Source organism: Pongo abelii, chromosome 3 (assembly GCF_028885655.2).
Source record: "Pongo abelii isolate AG06213 chromosome 3, NHGRI_mPonAbe1-v2.0_pri, whole genome shotgun sequence".
Taxonomy (NCBI): Eukaryota; Metazoa; Chordata; class Mammalia; order Primates; family Hominidae; genus Pongo; species Pongo abelii.
Window position 1 is genome coordinate 116,562,391 of NC_071988.2, and position 14,243 is coordinate 116,576,633.

The 14,243-nt window shown below is 36.3% G+C and overlaps 1 protein-coding gene across 6 annotated transcripts in view; it reads left to right on the top strand.

Moving 5' to 3' along the window:
• BMPR1B (bone morphogenetic protein receptor type 1B) overlaps positions 1–14,243 on the top strand; it is a 391,772-nt gene that overhangs the window by 351,314 nt on the left and 26,215 nt on the right. For all 6 annotated transcript variants that reach the window (XR_010139750.1, XM_024246443.3, XM_054554197.2 and 3 more), the window contains 4 exons: positions 3,789–3,885; positions 4,961–5,099; positions 9,851–10,043; positions 11,197–11,494. Coding sequence is in view for 5 of the 6 variants with exons in the window: in XM_024246443.3 (XP_024102211.1) it covers positions 3,789–3,885; positions 4,961–5,099; positions 9,851–10,043; positions 11,197–11,494 (727 nt within the window). In the remaining variant the exon portion in view is untranslated. The remainder of the gene's footprint in view (positions 1–3,788; positions 3,886–4,960; positions 5,100–9,850; positions 10,044–11,196; positions 11,495–14,243) is intronic.

Genomic DNA, 14,243 nt, shown 5'->3' on the forward strand with positions numbered 1-14,243 from the left:
TCCCCTCACCCCCGTTAATCCACAGTGTCTGTTCTTCCCATGTTTATGTCCATGTGTGCTCAGTGTTTAGTTCCCACTTATAAGTGAGAACATACAGTGTTGAGTTTTCTGTTCCTTCATTAATTCACTTAGGACTATGGCCTCCAGCTCCATCCATGTTGCTGCAAAGGATGTCATTTTATTCTCTTTTATGGCTGCGTAGTATTCCATGGTGTATATGTACCACATTTTGTTTATCCAGCACACCATTGATGAGCAACTAGGTTGATTCTGTGTCTTTGCTATTGCGAATAGTGTGGCAATGAACATACAAATGCATGTGTCTTTTTGGCATATTCCTTTGGAAATGTATACAGCATCACTCCTATTCAACATAGCACTGGAAGTCCTAGTCAGAGCAATCAGACCAGAGAAAGAAATAAAAGGCATCCTTATGAAAAGAAGAAGTTAAAGTATCTTCACTGATGGTTCTATACTTAGAAAAACCCAAAGACTCCATCAAAAGACTACTAGAACTGATAAACGAGTTCAGCAAGGTTTAAGGATACAAAATGAATATACAAAAAAATCAGTCAGTAGCCTGCCTTTCCTCCCTCCCTCCCTCCCTCTCTCTCTCTTTCTCTTTCTTTCTCTCTCTCTCTGTCTCTTTCTCTCTCTCTCTGCCTCTCTCTCTCTCTTTCTCTGTCTCTCTGTTTCTCTCTCTCTCTCCCTCTCTCCCTCCCTCCCTTCCTCCCTTCCCTCCCCTCCCCTCCCTCTCCTCCCTCCCTTCCTTACTTCCTTTTCAAGATGGAGTCTCTCTCAGTCACCCAGGCTGGAGTGCAGTGGCACAATTTCTGCTCACTGCAACCTCCACCTCCCGGGTTCAAGCAGTTCTCCCGACTCAGCCTCCTCAGTAGCTGGGATTACAGGCATGTGCCATCATGCCCAGCTAATTTTTGTATTTTTGTAGAGACGGGGTTTTGCAATGTTGGCCAGGCTGGTCTTGAACTCCTGAACTCAGGTGATCTGCCCACCTTGGCTTCCCAAAGTGCTGGGATTACAGGCATGAGCCACTGTGCCCGGCCAGTCAGTAGCATTTCTATACACCAGTAACAGCCAGGCTGAGAGTCAAATCAAGAACACACTCCCATTTACAATAGCCACAAAGAATATGAAATACATAGGAATACAGCTAACCAAGGAGGTAAAAGACCTCTACAAGGAGAACTACAAAACACTGCTGAAAGAAATCAGAGAGAACACAAATGGAAAAGCCATCGTATGCTCATGGATTGGAAGATTTATGTTCAGTTTATGTGTTCGTGATAATTTCCTAGATGTTTTGATCTGGGCATGCAGTGTGAAATAAGCACATCATGGGGCTGTGCATTAATCCTTTGAGTACATTATTGTTTAGTAAGATAGTGTCCTTGTTCTTAGGAAGTACACTCTGAAGTATTTATAAGTGGATAGTGGCATTACGTCTACAACTTTAAATGATCCAAAAAATAATACAGATGCACAAATAAGTAAACAAATAAAAAATTTGAATGCAAATGTATGTATGCATATTATACATAAGTATTGAGAGAGAGAGAGAGGCATTGAGAAGGCAAGATAATTATTTTAAAAATGATGAAATGTAACAATGAGAAATCTAGGTGAAGGGCACATTGGAATTCTTTTTTCTTATGTTTTTTTCTGTAAGGGTGAAATGATTTCAAAATAATTAAAATCTTTGTTCACATTGATGGTAAAATAGAAATTACTATTACCTTTTAAAAAGAATATTTGACAATATGTATGAAAAGACTTAAAATATATATCTTTTGAACTAACAAACCTACTTCTGGGAATCTTATTAAGGAAATAATCATTAGCATGTGCAAAAATGTATGTGTAAGAGTGTTTATTACAGAATTGTGTATATTATAACAAAGAAGCCTTATGGCAGAATCTTTAGAATCTCCTGAATGTATGACAGAAGGTTCACTTTCTAATTAGGATGATTTTATGTATAATACAATTTAGTGTTTAAAAGTCAGGTTGTAGCTGGGCACAGTGGTTCACGCCTGTAATCCCAGCACTTTGGGAGGCTGAGGATCACTTGAGGCCAGGAGTTTGAGACCAGCCTGGCCAACATGGCAAAAAGCCATCTCTGCTAAGCATACAAACATGAGTGGGGCATGGTGGCTCGCACCTGTAATCTCAACTACTCAGGATGCTGAGGCACAGAATCGCTTGAACCCAGAAGGCAGAGGTTGCAGTGAGCTGAGATTGTGCCACTGCACTCCAGCCTGGGCCACAGAGGAAGACCCTGTATCAAAAAAAAAAAAAAAAAAAAGAAAAGTCATGTTGCAATAATAAATAATTTCAAATAGGTAGGACACTGAATGTTCCCAACACAAAGAAATGATAAGTGTTTGAGATAATGGATATGCTATCTGATCACTATTCATTATGTATGTATTAAAACATTTTAATTATGTGTCAATATAAAAATCCTGTTGCAGAAAAAAATATTTGTTGTTCTGGAAAATATTCACAGTATTATAAATGAGAACAACCTAGTTATAAATCAGTATATATTATATTTTGCTCATGAACATATTTATTGAAATGATACTGTTAGCAGTAATTTTTCCTGAGCATTGAAGAGGTAGTGATTTTATTTTATTTTGGTTAGTTGATACTTTTCAGTTTTTCTTCATGTAACATATAATACTTCTGAATAAAAAAAGTTACACTGGGTGGAAGAACGTTCCCAGCCAAAATATTTAGGTGTCCATATAGTTAAAGGTATATAGTACAGTTGGAAAACGTCTTGTCCATAGCGTCCAAAGTCATAAATTACAATACTACCTTTTAAAATTAAACAACAGTAATCACTCTCTCAAAGGTAAATGGTGCCTTTAATAAGAATGGTACTAATGGTATTACTATATAAGTGCACCTGGTTTTAAGTCACTTTCCTCAAAATATGTCCCAGAAATCACCCATATAAAATTTACCTGGGATGATTATTAAAAATAAAGTACTTTGAATGGAAATCTTTGGGGTTAAAGTCAGTGAATATACATTGTATAAAGCTAAGTCATTCTTATTTATATAAAATTTGAGGAATCTGATTTGTCAAGAACTAGAGTTAAAATGAGTAATGTTTAATAATTTGTTGTATAAAAGTATCATACATTCTTTGGCTGGAACATATACATTCTTTTAAAATATGATTCAGTTTAAGAAAAAGTATGGATTTTGAACACATCTTTGTTTAAAACAACGCACAACCATATATTCTCTATTTGGCAACATTTGAGGGGTCCACTTCCTTTTTATCCACTGTAAGATGACTTTATATACAACAAGTTATGTTTTATGTCCCATGAATTATACAGATGCTTTTTTATTCAAATTCATGGTATAGAGTACTCCAGAGACCACATGAGAAGAGCCTATGAACCCATGAGCTGCATCTGTAATAAAGATGAACTACCTGTTTCTATTGTGGGTGCAGACCCACTTACCTTTGTTGGTGTTCTTTCTGTAGTTTTATCCTGTGTCGAGCCTGTTCCTTCCAGACAGGAAGAAATGTGTGTTCTTTATTAAGTGCCTAGATGAAGGATGATTCACACTAGTCAAACTTATTTAATTTTGAGTATATATGGGATTTTAAAAATTAATTGGTATGTGAAAAGGATCTTTCACATTTTGTGCGTGATACTTAGCAAGTACCTTTAGGAAAGAGTTGCTTTCTTATTTTTAAGTAAAAATATTCTCTAGATTATGGCTCTTTTTCTTTTTAATTTCAGATTTTGTTGATGGACCTATACACCACAAGGCTTTACTTATATCTGTGACTGTCTGTAGTTTGCTCTTGGTCCTTATCATTTTATTTTGTTACTTCCGGTAAGTTTCTAACATGCAGACGCAAAATTTTTAATTTATAGTATCTTCTTTTTATTAATATTCTGCTTTTGCCTGTTAGTGTTTCTCACCACAGCTTTATCTTAATTAGATCTTATATTTAACTGAAAATATCTGTTACTGTTGATAAATATTTGTCCTAATGAAGTTACAAATAGATACCTATCTCATTTCTGCTTCAGACTTCAAAACTACCCAGATAAATATTTCATCCCTAGGGAAACTAGGGTAGTTAGAGAATTCAGAGACTGGTTGTTACTTAGGTTTGATTCCAAGCAGAGAAATGGCCATGTTGAACTTAAGAGTTGCTCAAATTCCTTATTTTCTAAGCTATAACATTTCTGATTATTAAAAGATTTTAAACATAATTTATAGATTAATCATTAAAATAAGGTCCTTTATTATATTAAAGTTAAATTCGGTAATTCCTAATTATTTTTAATGGCCTATGAACTTATTTTCTAGATTGTGAAATATTAAGGACCTTGCTATTTATGTCATTTACCTTTTGATTATTACTCATTTGAGATACTCTGCAAATGGTCAGATTAATTGATTCAAATAAATTCATTTCTAAATGAAAACTTAATTATTGACAAAAAGTTTTTAAAGATTAAATTTATTTTATTTCTTTAGATATGACCTTATATAAGAGAGTTAGCTATAATGATTTTTGTACACCAAAAATTTACATCTTTAATTAATTAGGGACCTTAGAAAAGATTTTAAGGAATAATATTGGAGCTATTTAGAAACACTAATAGAATGTAGTCTGCTTGGATATATGCAATTTGAAATAAATAAAAGAAGAAAAATTGTAGATGCTTGAGACTGAGTAAAAATACGTAGTTTATTTAGTTTATTTTAAAAAATAGGTTAGCCAAACAGTAATGAGTTTTACTTGGGAAACCATAACTAAGAGTAAAAAATATGAAGCATTTAATGTATTATATTTAGGTGCTAAAATAAAACTGCTGTGATTACCATTTTAGTTGCAATATTTTACTCCATCATTGCATTTCATTATCTGAAATTATCTTCATCTATCCATCTTTAGGTATAAAAGACAAGAAACCAGACCTCGATACAGCATTGGGTTAGAACAGGATGAAACTTACATTCCTCCTGGAGAATCCCTGAGAGACTTAATTGAGCAGTCTCAGAGCTCAGGAAGTGGATCAGGCCTCCCTCTGCTGGTATGAGAAGAACACGTCTTGAATTTAAAGGAAATGTTTTCTGAAAGAACTGTCAATGAATATGGGGTTTCACTTACTGAAATAGGGCACTGGACAAGGAGAAAGCTCTATGCAGTCTGTTGGACATCTGATCTCAGCTGCAGGGCTTCCTGATAACATTTTGACATATTGAGAGTAAGGTGATTGTTTTTTAATGTAGGTGTATGGTTACAATCCAGACCCTCAGACATTCTGATAAAGAGCAGATTAGAAAACATTAAACACGGGACCATCTTCCCTGTGTTTTCCATAAGGATAGCATTACCGCACTTTGGCCTGGCTTTTGAAGGCTAAAGTATTACAACCAACTGGCTTCTCAGTATTTCTACAAAGAAAGAGGGTTGCTTTTCAGCTGTGGTGTTTATGTTTCAGGGTAAAGTTCTGGCTTTTCCATTCAGGAGAAGCTTCATTTTCTGATGGTCAGCACTGCCAACCTTGAAGAGAATATATGAGCAAATACAATTTGAAAATCAATAGTATTACACTTATTTTTTTTCTAAAAGAGATGTACAAATAGTAAAACCCCTTTTGGTATTAATGAATTAGATGCTCTTGGAATTGAAACTGAGTTCTTCCAGTGTTTCTTGCCTTCAAACTCATCTTTCCCATTACTGTGGAGTTCTCTCTCCAAAACCATTGATCTTGCACTGTTATGTCCTGGGTAAAATATCCTAATACCCAGTACTGCTTGCAGGTCTTCTTTCCCAGCTTGGTATGTGTGGCACATAAACTCAACCTGCCTTCCTGACGTCTTCTCCCACCTCTTCCCAGTATGCTGCCTGGGCTCTAGCATCACCTTTGAGTAATTGTTTCTCAAATACAACATATATCCATGTCATTGCAAGTGTAATCTCTTTACTGGACATCACTCCAACTCATGGCTCAAGGCCTACCTCATGTTTTAGCTCTGTGACAACTTCTCAGTTACCCCAGACTAATCCAGTCTATTTATCTTCTGTGATAACATTTTATTTTTAGCACTAATAATGGCCATTTAAAATAATGTTATAATTAGTGGTAATGTTCTTGTGTCTTTTGGTGGAGTCTGTCCTCTTTGGGGTAGAGGTTACATTTTGTTCACTTTCTATCCCCAGTAGAGTGGCTGATTTATTAAAGGCGCTGTTCAATAATTTGTTTTTAAAAAGCTTTCAGCTCCTACTTTTAATATCTATAAAAATACTATCTTGTTTCTATAATCTAGATACCAAAAAATAATATTTGGCTCACATCATATAATGATTAAAAGCATATATTCTCAAGCCAAATTGTCTGGGTTCCAATCCTGGCCAGACATTGGCCTTTAAAACTAAATCAAATTCTCATTTAGTCCTCATAGCAACCCTATAAGGTAGTACCAGAAATATCAGTATAACCCTGTACTACACATCAGGGGATACAGGCCCAGATAGGTCAACTAGCTAGTACGTGGAGAAGCCAGGATTCAAACCCAGATGATCTGTGCTCTTAACGTTAGTGAGATGTGAACTAAATGTTGGTTAAATAAAACAAGAAAGTGCATTTGATGGGGGTAGGATGGGAAGGAGGGTTCTATAAAACTCAGTTCAAATAAAGAAAAAGTCTCTATTACAGATTTATTTTCTGGTTTTAAGATTTGGTTATTAAGATGAACAATGCAGAGGTATACAGTTCTCTCTCCATATATTGGTATGTGAGTGAATACCTCATCTTAACATTGATTTGTTATTAATTTTAATAACATAATGGGCAAATTAGTGCCTTATATATAACCACATACTTGGACCTTGTGTTTACCAAATGACTTTATATGTGACCTTTAATTTTGCATCTTTTCTTTTTCATAAAATGTCAATGTTTTCCTTCTTTAAAAGGAAATAATATCATAGGGCTGTTATAAGAATTAAGAATTAAGACTGTGTGTGTGTGTGTGTGTGTGTGTATGTGTGTGTTCTGTGTGTGTGTCTTCTCACAGTCCTGGAATAGTGATAATTCTTTATAATTCCTTATACATTCAGTTGTTCTCAGAGTACATGAAATGTAGTGATCTTTTTGAAAGTACAGTTATAGTCATTGTATCTTACAGGCATTTTATTTATACAATCAATCTTAAAAGTTGGTATCTAAGAATGTAATATAGAATTAAAGTTTAGGTATAGAAGGACCAGAAACATTTGCTAAATCAAATAAAAACTAAAATAAATCAGTTAAAAAATTTTGAAGTTATATTTTTAGGTCCTTACATGTTATAATAGCTTACTTTCTATCTTTGGGATAAGTTGTTCCTATTCTATCAAGTATTGCCAATTCTGTCAAAACTTATAATTAAATTATAAAATGTATTATCATTAGAAAAAAAAGCAGATGCAAAACTGCTTATGTTAGGAAATTCTCCATAGACTTACATGAGCAATGCTTTGTAAGATCTGTAAATTAAATATTTTTCTTTAATAAATGTGGGAAGTTTCCTCTCAAATGAGTGATTTCCCTGTGTATGAATTTGGCTCCCAACTGGTGCCCATGTTGCTCCTGTTTCCTTGTTTGGGAATGGAGTACAGTGGACTCAACATGATGTCTCATGGCACACAGGGCTTCTAAAGGGAGGACGGCTGCATTACACATAAACTTGCTTGCTTATTTCCATCAAGCTTCAGTGGCTTCATGGTACATCAGCAGTTCTTTTTTCATAAATTACGAAATTTATAATCTTCATTATAAATAATATATAATATATAATGTCCCCCCAAAATGTTCATGCCCTAATCCGCAGGATTTTTTTTTTTTTAAGACAAGGTCTCACTCTGTCACTTAGGCTGGAGTGTTGTGGTATGATCTTGGCTCATTACAGCCTTGACCTCCCAGGCTCAAGCGATCCTCCCACCTCAGCCTCCCAAGTAGCTTGTCACTACAGGTATGTGCTACCACACCTGGCTAATTTTCATATTATTTGTAGAGATGAGTTTTTGCCATGTTGCCCAGGCTGGTCTTGAACTCCTGGACTCAAGGGATCCTCCCTCCACAGCCTCCCAGAGTGCTGGGATTACAGGCATGAGCTACCGTGCCCAGACCTAATCCCTAGAATTTTATGTTCTATGACAAAGATGAGCAAAGGTTGCTGACAATAAGATGAGATCATTCTGGATTATCTGGGGTGGCCCAATGTAATTGCATGGCTCTTAAAAGTACAAAAAGAAAAACTTTAAGTTTTTAATTGATGTAAAGTATATCTCTACAAAGAATACATTCGAGTTTGCTGATTAGGTGTTACAAGAGTTATATGCTAGATTCTTTATGTCCTCTAAATTATGTAAATTGTAATAGATGCTTAGCCCTTTCAGTCTTGGAACCATTGATATCAGAGTTCTTCAAATATTTTACTGTAAGTGCAGATGTGATGAAGATCATATATAAAGAGACATTTAAATTTAATGCCACTTAACTCATATTTTCATTCTCTTTGTCTCTACTTCACTCTTTATAATATTGTTCAGAGCTCTCTTAGAGCTTGGTAAATAATATTATCTCCAACTTGTTACTTTCTCTCATTAACTTTTCGGTCTAATATGCTGTTTTGTCTACCTCTTTTGCATTTTTTATTGTGACAATTAACTGTCTCATTACAACAATGTAATTTCCAGTAATCTTTTCTTGCTTATTTTTTATTCCATCTTCATTTCATTTAGAGTTAGTTGGCATTCTATATCTCAGAATTCCAGTATGTAATCTGAAGAGGTTAAATCTATTTGGGTTGTTTCTGTTGACTCATTTATAGTGACTGTTTCTTCTTGTTCTAAAGAATTCATTCTCTATAATCTTCTCTCATTCTCTCCCTTTCTTCTCTCCCTCCATTTTTTTGTTCTCCTTTTTCCTCCCCATTCTTGGATATTTCCTTTATTTCCCTGTGAGCCCAGGAGTGCATTACAGTTTATTTCTTATGTTATACCCATGATCAAGTTGTATGGTGGCAAGAGTTCCTTCAAAGTACTATTATCCCACCATAGTCACGGCATGAAAAGTATTCTGCAAATGGTTTCCTCAAGAGAGCATTTGTAATGAGGAGCCTTGGCATGATACCAACCCATAGCAAATTTAGTACCATTCTGTGCTCTCTGCTTAATGCTGAAGCCCTAGGTTCAGTTCCTCTGGTTTTAAAGGAGTCAGAGTTTAAACTCTGGATTCCAGTTCTGATATTATTCTTTGCCCAGACGGCAACTTGGTTTATCGTTCCCTGCTCTGGTCTCAACTCCTTCCTTCCCTCCCTCCTCCCTCCCTCCCTCCCTTTCTTCTTCCTCCCTGCATATAGATTTCCTTTATTTCTGTATGTGCCTAACAATGCATTACAATTTTGTTTTGTTATATTTATACACGATTAGGTGTATGGTGACGAGTCTCTTCAGAGTATGTAGTAGCCCATTATAACGGGGAAGTGCAAGTATTCTACTCTGCCGATTACTATGAACCCACTCAGGTTTTTTCTCTGAGAAAATAATAATAGTAAAATAAAATATTTCATAATTTGGAAGCAGTATTTTGAACATTCAGAATCCACACTCAATCTCAAATATGTTTAAAAGAGTGTAACATAAATTAATAAATAAATACAAATAAGTTGTCTATATAGAGAAAAATACTCGCTAAATATATTTTACATGCAGTAATCGTTTCTTCTCTGGAGAAAAAAAGATTAAACAAATCTGTAGTGCTGTGAATACACTGTGTGTTTTGGGATTTCACAGGTCCAGAGGACTATAGCTAAGCAGATTCAGATGGTGAAACAGATTGGAAAAGGTCGCTATGGGGAAGTTTGGATGGGAAAGTGGCGTGGCGAAAAGGTAGCTGTGAAAGTGTTCTTCACCACAGAGGAAGCCAGCTGGTTCAGAGAGACAGAAATATATCAGACAGTGTTGATGAGGCATGAAAACATTTTGGGTGAGTAAAAGTCTGCATAGCTATGTTCAGGGTTTCCTAGCTTTCCTCTGTCTTTCTGTTAACATCTGCATGTTAACTCATCTGTCTAGACGCGTTGCGAAATGTATTGAAATTTTATTCTTGGCATGGGCCCAAGAACATCATAAGTTTCTAATGGGAGACCTCACAAGAGGAATGACTAAGGCACTTCTGTGAGTAAGTGGTAGGCTGGAAATGGAATACTCTCAAATATTTTTTCTTCAGAAACAGGAAATGCAAGTGTAATACCAGAATTTCTTAGGGTTTCTTAGGAATTTGAAGGAACATATTTTTGTTTAAATGTTGAGAAAAGTTGTAGGAATCTTAACTGCAGGGTTTATTTATATCAATAGTTTATATTGAGAATTGATTTTGTTTTCGCAAGTTAAAAATGATCTGTCTGGATCGTTCAAGTAGAAAGAGAGTAAGCTAATCAGTGGGGTTATATTCCTTAATTCAAGAATTCAAGACCCTGTTTTGCAATGTCTTATGTGTAACTATAATACCATAAAGTAGTTTATATACCATAGTAGTTTGTAATACCATAAAGTAGTTTAAACATCAACTACTGATTAGGAAGGGACCATATTTTCAGATGTAAACTCTTAATCTTTCTCTACTCCTACAGGTTTTTTTCTTTTTCTTTTCTTTTCTTTTTTTTTTTTTTTTGAGGTGAAGTCTCGCTCTGTCACCCAGGCTGGAGTGCAATGGTGTGATCTCCGCTCACTGTAATCTCTGCTTCCCAGGTTAAAGCAATTCTCCTGCTTAGCCTCCCGAGTAGTTGGGATCACAGGCACATGCCACTATGCCCAGCTAATTTTTGTATTTTTAGTAGAGATGGGGTTTCACCATGTTGGCCAGAGTGGTCTTGAACTCCTGACCTCAAGTGATCCACCTGCCATGGCCTCCCAATGTGCTTGGATTACAGGTGTGAGCCCCTGTGCCCGGCCTTACTCGTACAATTTTGATTGCTTCTTATTGGTATTAGTCATTTAATACCATCATAGGCATAGTCAGGAAATTGAATGAAATGCTAAACAAAAATTACCTATGACAAAGAATGATGTTTGAGAATATGAATTATTCCTGACACTATTTGGAAAACACTAAACCTTTTCATCTTTTTTCCTTTTAGGTTTCATTGCTGCAGATATCAAAGGGACAGGGTCCTGGACCCAGTTGTACCTAATCACAGACTATCATGAAAATGGTTCCCTTTATGATTATCTGAAGTCCACCACCCTAGACACTAAATCAATGCTGAAGTTAGCCTACTCTTCTGTCAGTGGCTTATGTCATTTACACACAGAAATCTTTAGTACTCAAGGCAAACCAGCAATTGCCCATCGAGATCTGAAAAGTAAAAACATTCTGGTGAAGAAAAATGGAACTTGCTGTATTGCTGACCTGGGCCTGGCTGTTAAATTTATTAGGTTAGTATCAAAGTGAACAAATACATGTTTTATGACTCTTTTCTGTTACTTTTTTATTTTGTAGTGCAGTGCTTCTAGGATATTTAGTAGAAGAGGAATATCATTAATTTTTTCATTTGACAGGGAGAACCACCAAACATTTTATTAGCAACACAGCATATTTGGGTCTGTTCTATTGTTTCTATGCTCATCAGAGACATTGCTTAGAGACTGTTCACATTAGGTTTGCAGCTGTCATTAAGTTATATAGAAAAGAAGTAGCTAATTCCTGGGAATATGTAGTCAGAATTCTGCATAACATTTGCAAGTAGGAAAAAGTTTTGGGGAATATTTACAGATTATGTATGGATAAAGACAATTTTTATATGGTATAGGAAAGATAACTTGCATAGGTGTTTTGTGAGAAATGTTAGAAACTAATAAACAAAGCCCAGCTGTTATTCAGTACTGTTATCCTGTACCTGAAACAGTGAATTTAACATCTGTGCACATAAACCAGAGCATGTTGTAAAACAGTGGTTTTCAGACCCCTAGGGCTGCTTGGGTTACATCAGTAGCTTCTGCACAGTAGGGAGGGGAGATGATAGTTGGGACTCTATTTTGCTTACTCCCACTTTAATCAGAGAGGCTTCTTCTGTCTCACAGATGATTTAATTCGAATAAATGGTTTCTCTGTTTGGAAAACAAAACAAACAAAATGAGCTTGCAAACCACTCATGTAGAGAAATCATCGTATAACTACCTTTTAAAGAACTCAGTTTAGGCTTAGCCATTAATAAATTGTTGGAGCATCTTGTGGATTTTTCTAAGACTCTGTAATACATGGAGAAGAGCACAAAGAAAAAGCCATGGAGATTATTAAAAGTTTGGAAAGTAAAATTCACAAAAAAACACGAATTGATTGGTATTTTCGGCCAGAACTAAAGGCTGAGGTGTGATTTAATAACATACCCCAAATATATGAAGGTCTTCACCATGTAAAGGATGGGAAATTGAAGTTCTTGATCTTGAAAAACAAAGCAAGAGGAAATGATTTGGGCTATAGATTTAAGTTAGAAATAGGAACCTCCTGCCAATAAAGATTATTAAATCCTTTCTCCCTTCTGATTTTTTTTCCTCTGGCCTACAACCCTTTTCAAGTCTTCCTATAAAAAAAAAATCCCACAATGCTTCTTAAATTACCAGCCTCTCTCTCCTTCTCTCCCCTGTTAAATTTCTCCCAAGAGTTCCAAAAGATCATCTGCTTCCAAAACCCAGCAATTTGTTAATAGTCTTGTAATTTGGCTTCTGTTCATTCTCTTTGGACACTGCTGTATTTAGAGACACCACTGGGCTTGGTCACCAGAGGCCTTCTCTATTGCCATCACCCTATCCACAGTGTCCAAACCTTTCTTTCTCCTGTTTTCTTGGTGTATCTCTCTACTCCAAATTCTCCTTTCTCTCTCTCCACTGCCTCTGCTCTCTTTTTACCTCTTACGTGTTTTCCCACTGCTAGATTTCCTGCTGTATCTGCATTTCCTTCCTAGTTTTGGCTGATCCATTCTTAATATTAGGTATCTGACATCATCTTTCGTTCCCTAACTTTTGGTTTGCTCAAGTGAATGAATTTTCTGTCCACAATATTCCCATTTGTACTGGGCCAGTGTGGGCCTTCTATACCATTTTTCTAGATTCTGGGGTGAAGCATTTTGAGTTACCTTCTCTTTGTCTCTCCTATTTCCAGTCTTTTGTACATGCTGCCACTGGATTTATTTTCTTGAAGCCTAATTTTGGGCATCAAAATAATTTCATAGTTTCCTGTGGCTTCGTATTAAAATGTCGTTAGAGTGCCTTGGTGCAGTGGACTCTTTCTTTTCTGACCCTGGGCTATTCTTCTGCCCTATTTCCACCACACTCCTTACCTTTGGCAAGATTTATTCTGAAGACTTCACACTTCTCATACCATCAAGTGTTTATAACATGCTTTTATCATTACCCGAACACCCATATCCCCTTCTCTGTCTAGATCACAACTACTGATCTTCACAGTTTCTTCCTTTGAGACACCTTCTTTTTTTATTTTTATTTTTTAGACAAAGACTGCCTCTGTCACCCAGACTGGAGTGCAGTGGCACCATCACAACTCACTGCAGCCTTGACCTTCCAGGCCCAAGCAGTCCTCCCACCTCAGCCTCCTGAGTAATTGGAACTTCAGACATGTGCCACCATGCCTGGCTAATTTTTTTTTTTTTTAATAGATGGGATCTCACTATGTTGCCAGGCTGGCCTCAAACTCCTGGACTCTTCCTGCATCAGCCTCCCAAAATGCTGGGATTATAGGCATGAGCCACCATGCCTGGCCCACCTGCTGTTTTTTTTTTTTTTTTTTTCATTATACTTTAAGTTCTAGGGTACATGTGCACAACGTGCAGGTTTGTTACATATGTATACATGTGCCATGTTGGTGTGATGCACCCATTAACTTGTCATTTACATTAGGTATATCTCCTAATGCTATCCCTCCCCCCTCCACCCCACGACAGGCCCGGTGTGTGATGTTCCCCACCCTGTGTCGAAGTGTTCTCATTGTTCAGTTCCCACCTATGAGTGAGAACAAGCGATGTTTGGTTTTCTGTCCTTGTGATAGTTTGCTGAGAATGATGGTTTCCAGTTTCATCCATGTCCCTACAAAGGACATGAACTCATCCTTTTTCATGGCTGCATAGTATTCCATGGTGTATATGTGCCACATTTTCTTAATCCAGTCTGT